The sequence below is a fragment of the Pipistrellus kuhlii genome, unplaced genomic scaffold (genome assembly GCF_014108245.1).
Source record: "Pipistrellus kuhlii isolate mPipKuh1 unplaced genomic scaffold, mPipKuh1.p scaffold_m20_p_15, whole genome shotgun sequence".
Lineage (NCBI taxonomy): Eukaryota > Metazoa > Chordata > Mammalia > Chiroptera > Vespertilionidae > Pipistrellus > Pipistrellus kuhlii.
In genome coordinates this window covers 44,193,868-44,213,760 of record NW_023425460.1, presented here as the reverse complement: position 1 = coordinate 44,213,760, position 19,893 = coordinate 44,193,868, and the positions used below count along the sequence as shown (strand labels likewise).

The window sequence follows — 19,893 nt, the reverse complement described above, 5'->3', positions numbered from 1 at the left end:
TTGGATGGCTCACACTAAAATAAAGCTTTTGTCTTCCCTCTTTTTTCAGAGGAAACGGCACACGTGGAAGCCAGGGTTAGTGTGATTTCCCTTCCCGCCGAGGGCTCGGTCCGCAGCCCAGGAACGCCGCCCAGCACTGGGATGCAGCCCAATATCCAGCTCTTCTTCTGTGGGCCTCGCCCCTGGATAGACTAAGGTTGTTGCTCTCGGTGCTGAAGTTGCAAGGGGTGTGTGCATGCACGCGCGCGCACGTGTGCATGTGTGCGCACGTGTGTTTGTGTGCACGTGCACACACTTGCTCCACCAGACCACCATGCACAGGAATTTAGCCCTCAGGGCACTTAGAAGTGGACACACCGGACAGTTAGCCGTGCAGCCAGGCGAGAACAGAGCTCATAGTGTTGCATAAAGGAACACAAACCGCATCACCGAGCGGCAGGAGGGAGGGTGGGTGGCTGCATTGTCTGAAGTGTAGGTTCGGTTTACATTATGTTGGAACAGATGCTCAGCTCTGGTGGGGACGACAGCGGCAGCCGACTCCCTGGGCTGGAATGGGGAGACGCTGACAGGGTCAGACAGATGTGCTTCCTGAGGGCGGGCAGGGTTCCGCTGGGCAGCACACTATTCAGCACGTCTGTGAGAAGGGCTCATCCTTTGCTGTCATTAAGGCCATGCTGACTTAGCATTCACTGGGATAGGACCTGGGCCAGTTCATGATGACTGAACCAGCATTGGTTGTGCTCAGAACCGAATGGCAGCAATAGCCTGGCATTAGTGAAAGGCCCAAGGACTGATGGATGAACAGATGGAAGGGTGAGGGAGTGTGTGACCCAGGCATCAGGGGACACCCCGGAAGTCCCATGCACTCCTCTTGTGGGGTCCCCCAGTGCGAACCTGCACAGGAGCAGCAGTCATGCGGGCGGCCATTCAGGATCTAAAGATCCGCATTTGAAATCCAAAGTCACATCCCTGTCTCCTTGGACTGCTCTGGCTTTGCATGTTGTCCACATGTCTGGAGTTCTTCATGGGCCAACCCACCCACCCTGACACGTTTAATCACAGCTTATACTTTTAAAAAGGGCACACTGTTCGGGAGAGAGAAGCATGTGCGTATGCACTGATGCATACAAAGTTGTTACACGTGAAATGTGTGTCCATAGGAGAGGGGAAACGGCTCAATGAATGTTTCAAAAAAACATTCCAGGCACCAGAGCACATTCGCATCCCTGCCGTCTTCGGAAAGCACACACAATGTCCGTTTTTCTCCTTCGACAGCATTGCTTTCTGTTCTGTGTCAGAGGCGCCCACTTTCATCTCATTACAAAAGCCAGCGTTTCAGGACTGGGCTTTGCGCACACGGCAAAATACGAGCATTTGCCACTGATTCCTGCTGGCCCAGCAAGCACCTGGAGAATTCAAGTACTTTAAAGAAGGTGCATTTTCTAAATCCTAGAGTGTACCTTTTACTCAAGACCAGTGAGCTCTTCCAAAGGGGAAGTCTGTGTGGAAATGCATCGCTCCCCAGTGGACCAAGTGGGGGACCCTGAAACCTTGCCAGAAATGCTGACTGTGTAACCAAGACGTCAACATGTATGCAGCACCATAGCTCTCACGTAGCACTGTGTGCACACCCCAGAACAGCGCACCGCTACGCTTGTCTAGACCAAGAGGCCCACGTGAACCGCAGCTTCCTTGCTGACATGGAGGTGTGTGCACCTCGGTCTGGGGGGACCCCAAGCTTCGGGACACCCTGCGTGCCTTACACGGCCCCGGAGGTCAGGAAGGAGGGTGTGTGGGAGTGGGTTTGAGGCTCTGTCACTTTCACCTGCTTTTGCCGTCGTCAAAACCTTAAGGTGGGCTGTGTGTTTTAACACAGCAACGGACTTACGTTTAGGCTCAGGAAATCAAGTTGTACATATATGTATCAAATCCTATATTTGTTTACTGTCTATTTTTTAAAAGCTTGACTGTACATTTATGCAAAAACAAATTGAGCAGCTGTCTCCTCCCGGCAACATGCCAGCCCAGTATTTACGTCCCCGAAAACCTCCTCAGTAACACATTCTACACGTGTGATCTGTTCCGTGCTAGCCGGTATCCACAGGTCCGACGTAGGTTTGTATGGCGATCAACCACAAACATTTTGCACATATTTTTGTACGGTGATTCCTACGATGTATATCAGAAAAGTTTTTACTCATTTGTAATTTATTGTACAGTTTTAATAAACATTGTTATAAATCTTAGAATAGCAATGTTCTCCTCCTCAGAAGGTATTAAAGTCTGGCTATGTTAGCCACTCCTGTGTTCTGTGTGCATTCTGAAGGATAATATCTCTTTCCACACCAAGAAGGGAACTCGGGCCTCCTGCCCACTGGGGAGGGGCAGCAGGCATCTCATCTGTGGGCTCATCTGAAGTCATGGAGCATCTCCTGGAAGGACAGGCACTGGAGTCAGAGGCACCTGGCAGCACCTGCTGAGGTCAGCCATTTGTCAAATGAGACAGGAGAGAAAGTTCAGATGGCGTGGAGAAGTGGGAGAATTCCTGTGAATGAGTCAGGACACCTGGCAGCAGGTTTGCATTGCGGACCATCGCACACAGGTGAGGAGAGGGCTTTGGGGAGTGGGATCCAGGGGGGTGAGGGGATGGGAGGGAGCTGACTTAGCTCTGCCCACGTTATGCCCTGCGGGTACTCAGTCGAGCCCTCCAGTGTCCCGCAGTGACTCTCGTGTCCGAGCGTATGCTTTCAAATGCTGGCTGCATTTACAAGGCAATCTGCAGGGCTCCACAGAGTGGCGGCATCACCCTGTGACTCTGGGCGAGCTGAGAGTACCCTCTCCTCAACACCTTGAACTTGGCTTTGAGAGCAGCCACGAGCAGATTCCCTGGGCTCACCCCCCCTGCCCCCCCCCCCCCCCTCCCCTTGGAAACGTTCGGAATCAGAGCCTCCCTGCCTGGCATAGAATCCTCCATGAAGGCCGGAAACACAGCTGGGGTTCTGATAGACCGCGGTCCCTGGATGGAGCAGGAGGTGGGAACCCACGCTTGCCCCAGGCTAACAGTCAAACCCCACTGGGCCCCAGGCACGCATTCAGCACTTCAAGTATGGACAGCGCCAGCTCCGCAGTAGGGGTGGAGTAGGGGGTGCGTGGCGGGGTGGGATGGGGCAGGGGGCAGGGTGAGCACTAGGCCCAGGTCCGCCCAGTCCACACGCAGTGCCCACATCCCTCATCAGGAGACTCTGGGACCGCAGTCTCTTCCCCGCTCCCACCAGGGCCACAAGCCGCTGTGGGAACTCACGGAGCCTCTGCCCGGTGCCTGGGCGCAGGCAGCCCCAGATCCCCAAGTTTGGCCGTGTCTTCCACTGCATGGAGGATGCCTTTGAGAACAAGATGCTGCAGCTGGAAGCGCTGGGTGGCGGCCGCCGAGCCCTGGAGCCGGAGAGCCCTACAGAGGCCACATGGTGACTCGGTGACTCGGAGGGACCCGGAGAGCCAGGAGGAGGTGGTCCGGAGGCAGGCAGAGGCCGAGGGCGGCGGGGCCAGTGCGAGGGGACGTGGGCCCGGACACCTAGGGCCGCATACCCACGTTGGGAGGCTGCTGGGCACCCTCTTCCCATCACCTTCAGCTCCTCCCGGGGGGACTTGAAGCTGGAGGCCTGGCCTCTCTCTACCTGACTGGCCTTCTCTGGTTTGCGTTTGTTTCCCTCCCTCCATCTCCACCCCAGCCCCTCCGGGCCTCGGCCTCTCGCACTCCGGTGGGTCCTGGGCTCTGGGTAGCTGTCTGTTTCTCCGTGTCTCGCTGTCTCTTTCCGTCTTTTTGTGTCCCTGTGTCTCTCCAACATGCCCCCCCTGCGCCCCTAAATTTCGTGCGCTGGCCCTGCGGCAGCCTCGCCGGGAGGTGTCTCCACCGCCCGTCCGCCCCAGCCTGGGCCAGTGTTCAGCCCAGCGCTCCAACCCGGGCTGGGTTACCCCTGAAGGAGCTGGGCTTTGGCCAGAGACACTTCCTGGCCGGAGTGTTCTGGGGCCTGGACTGGAGATCGGGTTCCATCCCTGCGGCCTTGGGCACCTCAGGTCACCAGGGAGCTGGCGGCCGGACCTTGGCTGTCCTGGCAAGACATGGACTGATGATCTCTGCCACCTCCTTGGGCAGGGGTGGGGGCATGGGAAGGTGGGGGTGGGGCAGACTTCATACACGGACCTGCATCTGTTGCAATCATGTCTCCTCTGCAGCCAGCGCGTCCGCTGGTCCTGAGGTCAGCGCTGGGGCCTGGGGTCTGGCGGTTGGGGGACAAGAGGGAGGAACCTGAGCCCGAGGGGGCGGGACTGGATGGGCCGCGGGGCGGGGCGGGGCCTGGCTGTGGGCGGGGCCAGAGACGGGAGCTGCGCGGCCGGGCTGGCTCCCACTCCGACACCCACCCGGCACCCCCACCCCTGTCCTGCCCGCATCTGCCCCGCCGGGCGCTAGCGGCCCCTGCCCGGCACCCCCGTCGGCCCCGCTCCAGGAGGAGGATGTCCTTCCAGGGCAAGAAGAGCATCCCCCGGATCACGGTGAGCCCCTCCGCCCGCGCCTCCGCCGCCGCCTGGCGGGCCCGGCCTCCTGGCCGGTGCACCTTCCCGCCGGCAGGCCCCTTGCCCTCCGGGCCCAGTCCCCACCCCCTGCCCCGGCCGGAGCCGAGGACTCCAAGCGCCGGGCGCCCAGGCCCAGGCCCCGCCGCTTCCCGGATCTCTGCGCCCGGGGCCGAGGGGCCGCTTTCCTGGGTCCCCGCCGAGGCCCTGCCCCGCGAGGCGGCGGATTTGGCTTCGGAGTTGGCGGGTGGACGCGGCCTTTGTTGGCGCCGCCGGCCCCGGGGCGCAGAGATGCGCGGAGATGCGGCCTGCGCGCCTAGGCCAGCCCCCCCCCGCCCCAACCCGCCTAGGCCAGCCCCCCTAGACCCTCCCGCGCCCGAGCTCTGGTTCCCAGACAAAGCAGCTCAGCCCCGCTGGGCCCAGAACCTCTGGCCCAAACCCCTCAAGGTTCCGGGGTTCGGAGACACCGAGGAAAGCGAGCTCATTAGCTGCTGAGCGGCACCCCAGCCCTGGGGAGAAGAGACCCCCCCAGACATCACACCCTGCGGTGCGGGAGGTCAGCCCTCCACTCCTGGCTGCCCAGAGACAAAGCCACCGCTCGGGCACTGGAGCCCGCGGAGGGAGGGGGGAGGGAGGGGGGGGAGGGGGGAAGGGAGGGAGGGAGGGGGAGAAAGAAGGGAGGGAGGGAGGGGAGAAAGAAGGGAGGGAGGCAGAGTGGCAGGCACCTGGGCCCCAGCTGGACGGTGGCCGCCCAAGGGCCCTAGGGCTTGAGCAGTTTCAGAGTTTCGGACCCAATTCTGGACTTGGCCTCAGTGTGAGGGTGGCGGGGTCTCATTTCCTGAGATACTAGGGGGAAGGAGCCCTCACCTCTGAGCCAGCAGGAAGGTTCCGCCTGTGGCTGGTAGCTGGGGAGGAGGGGTGGGGAGTGGGGAGGGATGGGGGATGGAGAGGGAGGACCCCTCCCTCCACCCCCATCCTGAGCATGGCCGCCCATCTCACCTGCTTGGTTCCAAACCCAGTCATTTCCCAGAGTCCAGGCCCAAATACCCGAAAGCCGGGTGTGGGGTGTGGGTGTGGGTGTGGGTGGGGTGTGGGTGTGGGTGGGGTGTGGGTGTGGGTGGGGTGTGGGTGGGGTGTGGGTGTGGGTGTGGGTGTGGGTGGGGTGTGGGTGTGGATGAGGGTGTGGGTGTGGGTGTGGGTGTGGATGAGGGTGTGGGTGTGGGTGTGGGTGGGGTGTGGGTGTGGGTGTGGGTGGGGGTGGGGTGTGGGTGGGGTGTGGGTGTGGGTGTGGGTGTGGGTGGGGTGTGGGTGTGGATGGGGGTGTGGGTGGGGTGTGGGTGTGGGTGTGGGTGTGGGTGGGGTGTGGGTGTGGGTGTGGGTGTGGGTGGGGTGTGGGGTGTGGATGAGGGTGTGGGTGTGGGTGGGGTGTGGGTGTGGGTGTGGGTGGGGTGTGGGGTAAGAGGGACCCAGAGCAGAAGTCTCCTCCTCACTGGCGGAGGGTGATGTGTGGGTTTCACACCACTCTCCAAAGCATGGTCTGTTAGAAAGTGTGTTCCAGCCATTAAGATGGAAGGTCACTCTTAGCTCGGGGCCGTATGAGGAGGGCTCTGCTCTGGCCGGGGCGGTGTGTCAGTCCGTTCAGAGACTAGGCTGCTGGCTCTACTTTAACCCGTTGTTACAAGAAGAAGAGTAGGTGTCAGTAAGAAGAGAGAGTAATACTGCTCTTAAGTAATGTGTTATTTAATGGTAGATCTTAGCGTTCCCACCGACACACAGCCACGGCTGGTCCTCTCGGCATTAGGCTGACAGTGTGTAAGGGGCCAGGCCTCTAGGTGGGCACCGGGTCAGGCCTGCCATGAAGTGGGCAGGCTTTCCCACGGGGCCAGTCATAGGGAGCCTGGAGGAAAGTGGTGCAAACTCGGACCCCCATCTGCATCGGTCTACACTCGGCTCTCTGATATTCTCCCCGAGGCCGGACCATCACCCCGGCAGCCCCCACACCACACTCTCTCCCAGCATTGGGGGGGGGGGGTGCTTAGAAGGGCTGTGGCTGCTGAACAACGGACCAGCCCCCGCCCGCGCTGTGGGCGGAGCCACGGAGAGCTGGCCCTGCTCCCTGACACTCAGTTCACCCACATGGGATGCCTCCAGGCAGCACCGGCACCGATGGTCACCCCCATGCCTTCCTGGCCCTTCACCCCCATGACTTCTCCATCAGCAGAAGTCCCACTTCTGGGGTCCATTTCTCATCCTGGTCCAAGGCCCCCCTCTCACCTGGACAACCTCCTAGCCACCCAAGTGACGGTCCTGTCTCCATCATTAGACGCCAGGTTCCACGTTCTGTGCAGAGCCAGCGTGACCTCTTTGCAAATGTCCCCTCCATGCTCAAATCCTGCTGAGGGCCCCCCCGCCTCTCCCCTCCCTCAGGAGTCTCCAGCCCCAGGCTTCCGCTTGGGTTTACATTAGCTCAAGCTCTTTCCAGCTGCAGGGCCTTGGCCTGGGCTGGGCTGCCTTCCTCCCGCTTCAGCTCCTCAGACAGGCCTCTCCTCCCCGAGGCAGCCTTGTCTCCTCCCCCATCATCCATCATGCCCTCCTCTTTGTCTCCTTGTGTTTGTCACAGTCTGATGGCCTTGCCTGTGATTTCACTGAGGCCATGGGGGGGGGGGGGAGGGGAAGGGACGGGAAAAAAGGGGGACAGACCTTCTGGGCCAGTGCGGACATGGTGGGACTTTGCTCACCTCTGTCCCCAGCTGGGTATTGAGTTAGATGGAAAACTTGAAGATATAAATAGAACCCCTTTCATCGCGACACTCACGCTCACTAACGTGGGCTTTTTGTTGACTCCGTGAGAAGCCAGTTCCCCTGTTCATCCTTTGCCTTAGGGAGGAGAGCAGGCTGGCCAGCAGTGGGGTTCAGAGGGGAGGCTGAGTGAGGGCCAGTGTGTGTGTGGGCAGGGGGAGGGGGGAGGCTCTGCAGAATAGGAGGGGGCTAGGTGGGTGCAGAGCCCTAAGGAATGGGTGGGGGGTACCTCCGACTGCAGCGGCCTCTGCCCTGTTCTTTTGGGTGGTAGATGCTGCTGGCTTTCCTGCTGGGTTTTACGTGCACAGATTGTGCGCAAATGTTTCAGTGGTAAATCCAGAGAGAGAGGTTGTACTAACCATGGTGGGTAACTCGGTTTGAATAAAATGTATTCATTTTGTTTGTTTGTTTGTTTGTTTGCTATAGAGCGATCGCCTTCTGATCAAAGGTGGGAAGGTGGTGAACGATGACCAGTCCTTTTACGCTGATTTGTATGTGGAGGACGGTGTGATAAAGTAAGTTTCTGCCAGGAGTGCCTTTGCAGCCACAGAGCGCCCTGATTGTGCGTGACCCAGGACGCGCTGTCTTGTGAAATCACATCAGTGTGTTTTCTTTTCCGAAACCTCTTCCCCTGCAAGCAGCCCTAGCCCAGGCCTTGAGCAACTAATCTCACCGTAAGGTCTAGTCGTAAGGTCTCGGAAAACAGGACTATGGCATTCACTGTTTCTTGCACCATCACAGCCTCGGTACAATTCGGGGCTCACAGTTGGTGCTTAATAAGTACGTACTGACCATTAGCTTCTCTGCTTCTGTGTAAGCATCTCCAGCCACTAGTCAGCGAAGGGCAAGTGGACGTCTCAGTGGCCACCACAAGGGCCGTGACGAGCACACGGGCTAGATCTCCACGCCAGCTGTGCTGAGTCACATCTCTGCTCTTACAGTCTCCGGAGTGCAGCGGAGCCTTGGCCGTGTGGCCCTCTCCCTCTGGACAGGAGCCCAAGCTCACGTGTCCCAGCTCCACCGCCTTGTCAGGCAGCCCAGGCACGCTCTGACCTGGGCTCTTTCTGACCAGTGGCATCTCTCTTTGCTGCTTTCAGACAAATTGGAGAAAACCTCATCGTCCCTGGGGGCATCCGCACCATCGATGCCCACGGCCTGCTGGTCCTTCCAGGAGGGGTGGACGTCCACACGAGGCTGCAGATGCCTGCGCTGGGCATGGCCCCGGCTGACGACTTCTGCCAGGGCACCAAGGCAGCCCTCGCGGGAGGGACCACCATGATATGTGAGTGTCCCCGGGTCAGGCAGCATCCGTGCGCCACCTCGGCGCTCTGGCCGGGTGTGTGTGTGTTGCAGGAAGCGTCTTTCGTGCTGGTTTTTTTCTCAGTCCTGTTTGTCCTCTCTCATGTCCTGATCTGCAAAGCCCTGGGACGCCTTCCCTCGTCCTGACTGTTTCTCATGCTGGTCATCCTGCCAGGCCAGCTCAGAGTCCGTGGGAGCACATGGATGAGTGCCCAGTTATTCGTTATTTCCTGGGAAGCAGGCGGCTGGCGGAGGACCAGGTTTGGGAAACTCCGATGCTTTGGACAAGCAAGGGGTCATGTCACCTGAAATGTCAGATGGGTTTGCGCGTCAACCTCACCCTGCAAGCTCCTGCCTGTGTCAAGAAGAATTAAAAACAGGTGCTGTGTCTTTAGGAAAAAAGGACTCTTAAAAAAAAAAAAATTACTGATTTTAGGAAGGGAGAGGGAGAAGTAGATAGAAACATCAATGACGAGAGAGAATCGTTGATCGGCTGCCTCCTGCATGCCCCCTTTGTGGGGTGGAGCCTGCAACCCCGAATGTGCCCTTGGCTGGAGTTGAACCTGGGAACCTTCCTCCTCAGGCCGATGCTCCATCCACTGAGCCAAACCAGCTAGGGCACTGTTACTCTCTTAGCGACCACCAGAAGTACGGTTTCTCTAAGCTGGCTCTGTGCAGCACTGTCCTGGCGGGCTGCAGCTCATCTGCTGTCCTCACAAAACCCTCTGAGCTCTTGTGCCAGCTGGTGTGGTCTTCCCGCTCTCAGCAAGCTCGGGAGCAGGCCCAGACAGCGGCCGGCCCTCCTCTCGCAGCCTTGAATGCCAGGGCAGCTGTGCCTGCCATACCCGGTCTCACAACCAGGTTGGCCCCTGGCTCCATCATGTTCAGCTGTGTGGCCTCAGGTAACAGCCGGCTTTTACCGGTTACAGTTGCCCGATCTGTCAGGCAGGAGGTGGAGGAAGCGAGCACAGGTGCTTTGTGGCGCCTGGTGCACGGGAAACGCCCTGTGACCTCCGCCAGGGAAGGCCGCGCTGAGGACTGTGGGCTACGTCACAAGTGACAGCCTCTGTCAGAACCATGGCTCGATTTGGTTTCCTCAGCCAGGAAGTGGAAAACCCTGCAAATGGTCCATCCCTCTTTTCGATGGACTCAGAAGACGGGTCGTTTCAGGCCATTGCTCATGCCGGTCATTGGTGGCCCCGGCCGGCCAGGACACCTCCGTGGTTGACATCACCTGCCCATGCCAATGCCAAGGCTGTGAGGTGTGGCTGAGAGGAGGGAGAGATGCTGTAGGCGCGGGGCTGGCTCTGCTGAGCCATCTGCTTCCTTCGCCTGCCAGCCCCAGCCCGGAGCAGTGCACGGCCCCCCCGGGTGGGACTGGCAGCCACTCCCGCAGGGTCCTGGCTTCTCCATCTGAGCTATGGCAGCACAGGAGCCCCCATAAGGGCTGCACTGGAGGGAGGCACAGCACCTGCCAGGACCCCTGGGGCGGTGCCTTTCTGCTGGCCACCGCACTCCCAGCCCTTCCCTCGCCCAGGGCGGCTGTGAGCAGGGTTTGGACCTTGGCGGTGAGGTTGGCAGGTGAGGGGGTGACAGTGCAGTGTGTGCCCTCCCAGCCTCCCCAGGGGACGGTGGGATGGGTGGCACTGGTGAAGGTCTGTGCCGCCTGGAAGGTTCATGCAAGCCAGCTCCATGCCGCTGTCCTGGGCAGGCGTCCAGGTCCAGCACCGAGGACAGCGGCGCCCTCCCTTCCCCACCTCTAGATGCGTCTGTGCTGGAGGGTAAGGCCCCTGGCTGCCACTCAGGCTCTTGAGCTGTGAGGTGTGCGTCGGGAAGGAGGGAGAGGAGGCTGAGGTGGGTTGTCTCTCAGCTCAGAAGGAGGCTGAGGCGATGGGTCGATGTCTCTCTGGACAGAACTGATGGGCAGTTTACAGCAGGGACAGCCCCTGTTAAGGTGCCCGTGGCATCTCCTATGTTCCTGATCTCTTGTTTACATGACCTCCTTGGAGGGCGAGGTCATTCCCGTTCCCGTGCTGGGGGCTCGGCTGACTGCACTGCCCCCACAGTGGACCACGTGTTCCCCGACGTGGGCGTGAGCCTGCTGGCGGCCTACGAGCACTGGCGGGAGCAGGCGGACGCCGGGGCCTGCTGCGACTACTCCCTGCACGTGGACATCCCCCGCTGGCACGAGAGCATCAGGGAGGAGCTGGAGGCCCTGGTCAAGGACAAGGGTGAGTGCCCGCAGGGCTGAGGGTGGCTGGCTGGCCCCGGGCCGGCCCCTCTGTGCTGGGCTCTACATGCGTCTGACCCCAGGGCAGGCGGCCAGGAGTTGGAGGAAGTTGGACAAGAGTCACTCGAGGGTCTGTTCTACTCCCAGAGGATCCAGGCTAGGGTCCTCCACCTCCCGGGTCTGAGGGACATACCTTGTAACTGTCCTCGTCACAGGGGTCCCAGCTGTCACCAACGCTCCCTGGTCTCGTGGCCATGGGTGGAGGAAAGGTGGTATTTGTTTTGCTGGCAAGTTAAAACCCGGTGAGAAGGAGGAGGTGTTAGCACCCCCAGTGCTCTGTGCTGCCCTGCTGCTGACAGGCCAGTCCATCAAAAAGGGTTAAGTATATTTTTTATTTTTTATTTTTATTACATTTTTTAGTTTACTGATTTTTTTTTTTTTTTTTTAGCGAGAGAGGGGAGGGGAAAGTGAGAGAGAGAGAGATACGCACCGATGTGAAAGCAGAACATGGATCAGCTGCCTCTGCAGATGGCCCTGGGCGTGCACCCTGCCAGGGAATGGAACCTTCCACCTTTTGGTGCAAAGGATGACGTCCAGCCAACTGAGCCATACCAGCCAGAGCGAGGGTTAAGCTTTTTTATTGAAAGTCTTGAAACTAAAACCATATTTGACAAAAATGAGACGGAGTTAGAGAGGGGGACGGGGTCCAGAGGGGCATTTGGGAGGGGTTTCTTCTGTGTTTGCTCCTGGGGAGCCTTGGCCCTGATCCCAGGGCTGAGCGGCAGGTAAGGGGTGCTGGCAGACTCTGACCTTCATCACCACTTGTCGGTAAGCGTGTGGCCTGGTGCCCCAGGGCTGCCATGCCAGCTGGGGAGACGGCCATGGAGAGGCGCCTCTGGGGATGGGGAGGCGGGGAGGCTGAGTGTCTTGCCCCTTCCTGCCTGTCCTCCAGGTGTGAACTCCTTCCTGGTCTTCATGGCGTACAAGGACAGGTGCCAGTGCACTGACGGCCAGGTAGGGGCCGGTGCCCGGAGGAGGGGCGAGCGGGCATCTCTCGGGCTGCTGCCGGGAGAGACGCGGCCCCTCACGGCTGGGGCGCCTCTCCTCGCAGATGTACGAGATCTTCAGCATCATCCGGGACCTGGGAGCCCTGGCCCAGGTGCACGCGGAGAACGGAGACATCGTGGAGGAGGTGCGGGCCGGGCGGCCTGGGCGAGGCGAGGGGTGAGGGCAAGGGGGACTCCTGGATGCCAGGATGCGAGCGTTTAAGCCCACCAACCCCGAGGGAGGGGATGTTGAGCGTATTCAGTAAGTGGTTTGCCCAGGTCAAAGGTCAAGCAAGCAGGGAGTGAGGGGAGCTTTTTGCTGCAATAGATTTTCCCACGGTCATCACACTTATCCAAAGTTCTTCAACCCAAAACGCTGCTTTGTTGGGGGTACGGGGTCCGGGGGCTTGTGCCTCCTGCCCCAGGGATGGAGGCCCCTCAGGGCGCTGGCTTTGCTTTCCTCTGACCAGTGGGCGCCCAGGTGGGGCCAGTGCCTGTCCTTCAGTCACACCCCAGGTGGGGCCCAGCCCACCCGCCTTCCCCTCGGCCCAGGGGCTATGAGGTGGGCGCCCACCACCTCTGCGCCCGGCACTTGATGTTTTTCTCCTCACACCTTTGGTGGCCCCTCCGGTGCAGGTGCGGGTGCATTGGGGGACCTGGGAGGTTTAGGGGTCTCCTCTGGGGCCTGGGGGGGTCCGCCACCCTGCCGTACAGAGCCCCCAGTGCACACCCAGCTTGGCAGGCAAGCCTGTGGGGTCGTCTCGGCCCCGACGCCAGGAGCCCTGTGACCTTGGCCGAGTCCCTTGCCCTCTCCAGGCCCTGTTCCGCCTGCTCTGAGTTCTCCGTGGTGGTGGTGCTGGGGGCCCGGGCTCAGCCTCAGCCAGTGGTTGCCCTGGGAGGTGGCCCACATGCCCTGGCTATGGCGCCGGGCCCTGGTGGCCTGGGCGGGAACGTGGCACCCGGTTGGTTTCTGTAGGAGCAGAAGCGGCTGCTGGATCTCGGCATCACCGGCCCCGAGGGCCACGTGCTCAGCCACCCGGACGAGGTAGGCGCTGTGCCCGCTGCGTGCAGCCTGGCACTGACTGTGCCCAGATGCCGCCTTCCTCTGGGGGTGGGTCTGAGTCCATGGCCTGGGCAGGCAGGGCCGTGGCCATGCTGTCCTCACCTGTCCCCCGACCAGACACATGGCCCCTGTGACCACTGGTCACCCAAAGCCCGGTACCCGAGGCTGCGAGGCAGCATGGTCAGGGCCTGGGGACTATGTGGGTCATCCCGATCCTGGGCACCGAGCCCCAAGCTGGCATCCTCACCCACCCATGGGTGCCCTCTCTGGGCCAAGACCTGTGTGTGACAGTGGACATGCCTTGTGACCTTGAGCGAGTCATTCCCAGGTGCCCCAGCATGGCCCTGCGGGTCAGCGTGGTCAGCATTCCCAAGGCCTCCCGTGGCCTGAGCACCCCTGTCCCCAGGTGGAGGCCGAGGCCGTGTACCGAGCCGTCACCATCGCCAAACAGGCCAACTGCCCCCTGTACGTCACCAAGGTGATGAGCAAGGCTGCGGCTGACCTGGTGGCCCGAGCCAAGCGCAGGGGTGAGTCCCGGGCCTGGACCCCCAGGCTGGTGAGGGTCTGGGGGGTCAGGGGTCATCTCTCCCACCCCCCGGGAACTTGGCTGGCTTTACAGAGGCTCGAGTAAGGCAGGTACGACTGAGAAGCAGCCTGCCGCCCAGCCTGGCCCCCTCGTTGAGGGGCCTCACGCCAGGGACTGCAGGGATGGGCCATGTGGCCTGACGGGGAGCAGCAGCTGCTCACCAGGGGCCTTAAGGCAAACAGAGGGGCCTGTGGAGTCACAGGATCTGTGTGTGATGGTGGACATGCCCTGTGACCTTGACTGGTCCCTTCCCAGGGGCTCCAGGATGGTCAGGGAAACGTGCTGTGAGGGTGAGAGGGAGCTGGTTTTAGCTGACCCCACCTGGAGCCCCACATTACTGTTCGCTGGCACCTCCGTGCATCCAGGAGCTGGGGTGCACCCTGAAAGCTGGGGTGCTCTTTGCCCACAGAGCACCCCCACAACTAGAGGCAGCGGGTAAATAAGAAAAACGTGTATCTGCCCGTGCAGACCAGCAGGGGGCGAGCAGCGAGTAGTAGACAAAGTCCAATGGAGTTCCTGGCAGGCCTGACCCCCTGCCTGCCCGGTGCCAGGTGCCCCAGAGGAGAGGGACAAGCTGTGCTGGGTCAGGAAACCGAGGGGCAGTGCCCAGGCCCCCACCCTGCTTGGGTCCTAGGGGCATGCAGGCAGGGGGTGCCTCTCACGGGCCTCACTGCAGGGACGGTCGTGTTTGGGGAGCCCCTCACCGCCAGCCTGGGCACTGACGGCTCGCATTACTGGAGCAAGAACTGGGCAAAGGCCGCAGCCTTCGTCACCTCCCCGCCCATCAACCCGGACCCCACCACCGCAGACCACCTCACCTCCCTGCTGGCCAGGTAAGGAGACGCTCGGGGTGGCCCAGGTGGGCCTGTGTGCACGGCTCCGCCTGCTGGCAGCTCCAGGCTCCTCCCACACAAACCCCCGCACCAGAGCACCCACCGGATTGCCCCGGACCCACCCCACACTGAGGCCTAGCTCTGCCCAGCGCTGCCTCACAGAAACCTCTGGGCCACGTGGGGGTGAAGCCGAGCGGCCTTGGCTGGTTCAGGTGGGCGGGCCCCCTGATTCCCTGACTCTCTTGTCCTCAGCGGGGACCTCCAGGTGACGGGCAGCGCCCACTGCACCTTCACCACTGCCCAGAAGGCCGTCGGCAAAGACAACTTCACCCTCATCCCCGAGGGCGTCAACGGCGTGGAGGAGCGCATGGCGGTGGTCTGGGAGAAGTGCGTGGTGAGTCCGGGGCCGGCCGCCATGGCATCTTCCTCAGAGTGGGAAGCACTTAGCCAGGAAGCACTGCGAGGAACGAGCCGCTCGGATGTGGGTCCCAGCGTGTCCTTCTCCCGCCCTCGCCCAGGGCTCCTCACACATCCGTCTGGTCCCCTGGAGGGCCCTCCCCTCCGAGTCTCATGTCACATCTGCAGGAGCTGAGAGCGGTGGGACCTTCCCAGGGGTGGTATTCTCTGCGGTGCTGGTGGTCTCCCAGCATGCCTGTGATCCCAGACTCCCGCCTCACTCAGAAAGCTCTGCCGGGCATCCTGTGCCCTCCGCCCCCAACCCCGGCCTTCCCTGGACTGAGGCCCAGTCCCGGCTCCCCTCCCCGCCCTGCTTCCCCAGGCCTCCCGGCCACAGCGGAAACAGTTGTGTCACCACTGAGTGAGCCCGGGGACCAGGCTTGGGGCGCAGGAAGGGGGGAGAGCCCTGGCTGAGGTGGACCGATCAGCGCCCTGGGAGGGGGAGCGGGTGCTGCTCGCTGCCCCGGGGGGCGGGGCCTTGGGCCCACGAAGCCCCAGACCTCCCAGCTCCTCCTCTCGCCTCCCAGGCCTCGGGGAAAATGGACGAGAACGAGTTCGTGGCTGTGACCAGCACAAACGCAGCCAAAATCTTCAATTTTTACCCGAGGAAGGGGCGAGTGGCCGTGGGCTCCGATGCCGACCTGGTGGTATGGAACCCTAAGGCCACGAAAATCATCTCTGCCAAGAGCCACAACCTGGTGAGCGGAGCGAGGTCCCCGAGTCGGGGTCAGGGTGGGGTCGGGGCCTGGCAGCCTTCCTGGGACTCCAGGGTGGCCAGGGGGCAGCTCTGCCCACCTCCGCTGGCACGCCCGTCGTGCTCGAGATGGCTTGAGGGTCACGTGCCTGCCCACCTGGAGGGCGAGTCACCTTGGTCAAGCTCGCCCATGTGCTCTTTGTCCTAATGAGAAACGGGGCTCAGAGGTGTGGCTGGTTCCTGCTGGTTCTGGCCCCGCCGAGTTGGCTGCCTCCCATCAGAGGTCAAGCACGGGCACACGGACCAGTCCTCCTCCCACCCCCTCGCCCTCCCCGAGGCTGGCAGCCCGAGGGGTGTCCTGGGGCTGGTGTGGACTCCCGCCCTGTCTCCCCAGAACGTGGAGTACAACATTTTCGAAGGCGTGGAGTGCCGGGGCGCCCCCTCGGTGGTCATCAGCCAGGGCCGGGTGGTCCTGGAGGACGGGCACCTGTACGTCACCCCCGGCGCCGGCCGCTTCATCCCTCGGAAGACCTTCCCGGACTTCGTCTACAAGCGGATCAAGGCGCGCAACAGGGTAAGGCCTGGGCCGGCGTGCACGGCGAGCGTTCTCGGACCTTCCCCGCGCCCGGGCGGTTTCTGCTCCGGATCAGCCCTGACCCCCCGCTGCCCAGCAGGGCAGGCCTGCTCCGGGGGCGGGTGGGTTCCAGGGGTGGCCCTGTGAGCGTTTATTTCCCAAGCGACGCGAGTCTGTGCAGAGCCCCGACAGAGGGAAATAATCATGTGTGGCACCTTCCCAAGCAAACTGCTGTGGACACAGAAGCAGGGTCTCCAGGGCAGAGGTGCACGCGGATCAGAATAGGGCGTGGGCTTTCCGCAGCGGCTCTTGTGAACTCGGATGTCATGAGCACTTTTCCTTGTCTTTACCTTCACTTCCCATAACCCTGCGTCTGATGGCTGCACCAGGTATCGGCCTAGGTGATTGCTATATGCACACACGTGCTCACACATGAACACGCATGCACACAGGCACACTCAAAGGATGCTTGAGCTGATTGAGCTGCCTGGAGCCGTCCCCTGGGGAGGGGTGTGGTGTCTGCTCTCCCTCAGGCTGTCAGGGCCCGGAAGCTGCTCCCTGACCCTGACCCTGACCATGACAGGAACGAGTAGAGTGGCCAGGCTCTCGGCAGGAGCCCCTGCCCTCAGCCCCCTTACGCCTGGCTCCCTTGACCTGCAGCTGGCAGAGATTCATGGCGTGCCCCGGGGCCTCTACGACGGGCCGGTCCATGAGGCGATGGTGCCCGCCAAGCCCGGGGGTGGCTCCCAGGCCCGTGCGTCCTGCCCAGGCAAGATCTCAGTGACCCCTGTGCGGAACTTGCACCAGTCGGGGTTCAGCTTGTCTGGTGAGTTGAGCCTGTGTCTGTGGGTGAAGGCCATGGCCCTGTGAGAGGCTCGGGGAGTGAGGCCCACCTGGGCGCCCCTTCCGCCCCAGGACCTGCCCTGGGGCTGTCACTCTGAGCCCAGGGCGAGCGAGGGATGCCCAGCCTCTGCAGGACCCCAGTGCCAGGTGGAGTCCAGCCCAGGCAGCCTCTGCCTCCTGCCGTGGTGTGTGAGGCACACGAGGAAGGGTCTTCAGAGACATGACTGTGGTCAGGGACCTCCCAGCATGCTGTGCGACAGAACCTTCCAGAAGCACTGGGCCCAGGTTCTCCCTGCGAGCCAGAGCCAGAGCCCTCCCTTTCCAGCCCTTGAGTGGGGCTCACCTGCCCCTGATGACTGGTCTCGTGCTACCTCTTGGGAAAGTGATGGCAATCCCTGCTCACCTCCTGGGGACACAGGGCAGGGAAGGTCCCCTTTGAAGCCTGTGTCATCTTAAAAGCTGGGGACAGGCCTCTCCCATCTCGGGGACTGTGGGCAGGGCAGCCTGAGGCCCGCTGGAGGGATGGGGCAGGACTGGCTTCTGCTCCGGGCAGCCTTCCCAGAGGGTGGGCCTTGACCTCCAGGCCCCTGCCCGCTGTCAACGCTGGCCTTGCTGTCCTAGGCATCCGAGGCCTCAGTGACAGGAGCGCCTGCCATCTGGGGGGCATCAGGGACCCTTCATGGGGCGGGCGGTGCCCTGCAATCCTGGCCTTCGCATGTGGCGGTGCCTGCGACCTCTCCCCATGCCCCCCCTTTCTGCAGGATCTCAGGCAGATGACCACATTGCCAGACGCACAGCCCAGAAGATCATGGCGCCCCCTGGTGGACGATCCAACATCACCTCGCTGTCCTAGACCGCTCTCCGAGCTCAGGGTGTGGGGCTTACTCTCCATGTTAGCTTTCCCTTTGTTGACCTGACTGTGAAAGGTGCTTGGTCTTCCCTTCCCCTCCCCAGACACTCCTTTTGGGGGTCCCAGACCCTGTTATGAGGGCTCAATCTGGGGGGTGCCACTGCCGGGGACAGCTCAGGTTGCCTGGGCTGGGTGCTAGGTGCCTCATGAAGGCAGGGCCTCACAACACACAGGCCAAGGGTTTGGGGTTTGCCCCCTGCTCGGCTCTGCCGTCTGTCTCCCTGCGGGGCTGTCTGTGCCCAGGCTCCCGGTCACCGGCCTCCTGTCACAGCACAAGAGCAGCGCCCGCCAGCTGAGCCCCACTGGGGCTGCTGTGACTTCAGGGACCTGCTGGGAGTGGTTTCCCAGTCAAGTGGCTTCCAGCCGCGTTGTACACTCTTCCAAGGACCAACCTCGGCCTTCGTAGTCGCCCATCGCCAGGGGAGTTAGGACCTTTAGCTAGGAGGCCCCGTCTTGTTGCCGACGGTGCGTCCGGTAGTGCTGTAGAGCCGCACCTTAGTGCAGTGAGGACTCTGTAGCCAGGACTCTGCATGCCACCCGCCCGGCCGCAGCACTGCCACCAGTCCGATGGGCACTGGCTCAATTAAAGGCGTCTGGGTGGGAAGCTGCCCCGACTTCTCTGACCCCTGTACCATCCCCGCATGAGTGGGTTATGCGCCGCCACCCTCATCCCCCCATCCCAGACCCTCCTGCTAGCCCTAGCCTGGCATTGTGCCAGCTGTGAGGCGGGACCTCAGGACCACCCACAGGACACGCTGCTCAGCCTGCTGGGAGGGGGCAGGGCTGGGCCTGAGTGGTGGGTGGGGATGGATTCCCTCAGGAAAGGGGGCCCGGGGACCTGCTCCTGAGCCCTGGCCTGTGGGTCAGGGACAGCCAGGGGGCCAGAGGGCCAGAGGCAGACTGGGAGGCCCTCCACCCACATTCTGACCAGATGGGCCCATGCCACAAGCAGAAGGTTGGGGGGCTGCGTGGCTGTGAGCTGATGCCTCTAGCAAGCCACCAGGCCTGAGCATGATGCCCCCACCACAGTCACTCAGCCTGGGCCCCACCCCCCTCAAGGCAAAGCAGCCCAGGTTCCTATCCAAACCTGAGGCTGGTCTCAGGTTGTGCCAGTCCCCGCCCCTCAGCCTCTTTCTCTTAAAAACGGTTCTAGTTCTGTGCCCAGGTGAGGAATGCTCCCAGAAGGGGTGTCTTCCTCCCCCCTCAGTGCCCCCGCCCCCCCAGCAGGATGGTCATGGTCATGGCCATGGGAAGACAAGCCGGGAGGTCAGGCTGGCCTGGGGCAGCCCCTCTCTGTCCTGGTCCCACCGAATTTGGGGCTTCCTCTGGCCGAGTTTGGCCAGGCAGCCTTCCAGCTGCCTCCTGGGGCCCCACCGAGGCTGAGGTCCACTGCACCGCACCCCTCCCCCGGGAGAGGCTGGGTGACATGGAGCCAGACACACGCCTCCCAGTCGCCTACAAGGGGGACAGGCTTGCTGTCCCCCGGAATCTCAGAAGCTCACATACACTCACATGTTTATACAAAACCCAGACCTCCCCCGCCTTCTTGTCTCTGACATCACAGGTCTCCACCCAGAACTTTCTCTGGGGTCTGTCCCACCCACAGGGCAGCTTGCAGTGCCGTCCACCCCTGGACCCTGGCTTCCCCAGCGGTGACTGGCCCCGAGCCTCGCCTGGGCACATCAGCTGTGCTGACAGCAACCCCCGTACCCCAGCAAGTGGGGTGGCAGGACCCTTCTGCCCTGCCCACCTTCCCTGGCTCAGCCGGCTCAGCATGGATGGCCGGGGTCCTTGTCCTTCCACAGCCCGGCCCACTGCCCAGCAGGCGCCACCCCAGAGCAGTGAGAGTGGGGTGGGGAGGGCTCTGCCCAGCAGGAGCTGCCCGGCTCCTGGACAAATGTCCCTGAACAGCACGACCACTCGGCAGGCACAGGATGTGGGAATAGGTCTGTAATCCCCAGAGGTGAAAATATGCAAACACCACAGAACGT

The 19,893-nt window shown here is 62.0% G+C and overlaps 2 protein-coding genes across 9 annotated transcripts in view; both read left to right on the top strand.

The window, feature by feature from the left end:
• Positions 1–263, top strand: part of JAKMIP3 (Janus kinase and microtubule interacting protein 3) — a 40,035-nt gene extending 39,772 nt beyond the window's left edge. For all 8 annotated transcript variants that reach the window (XM_045582169.1, XM_045582168.1, XM_036439286.2 and 5 more), the window contains one exon: positions 50–263. The gene's annotated coding sequence lies outside the window, so the exon portion shown is untranslated. The remainder of the gene's footprint in view (positions 1–49) is intronic.
• Positions 264–4,381: 4,118 nt separating this feature from the next.
• DPYSL4 (dihydropyrimidinase like 4) lies at positions 4,382–18,510 on the top strand. The gene is made up of 15 exons (XM_036439292.2): positions 4,382–4,551; positions 7,795–7,883; positions 8,466–8,650; positions 10,734–10,898; positions 11,850–11,911; positions 12,009–12,089; positions 12,920–12,988; positions 13,413–13,533; positions 14,269–14,425; positions 14,678–14,819; positions 15,409–15,579; positions 15,970–16,149; positions 16,810–16,975; positions 17,754–18,152; positions 18,185–18,510. Exons 1-14 carry the CDS (start codon positions 4,513–4,515, stop codon positions 17,843–17,845), a joined length of 1,719 nt encoding a protein of 572 aa, XP_036295185.1. The 5' UTR covers positions 4,382–4,512; the 3' UTR covers positions 17,846–18,152; positions 18,185–18,510.
• Positions 18,511–19,893: the final 1,383 nt, after the last annotated feature.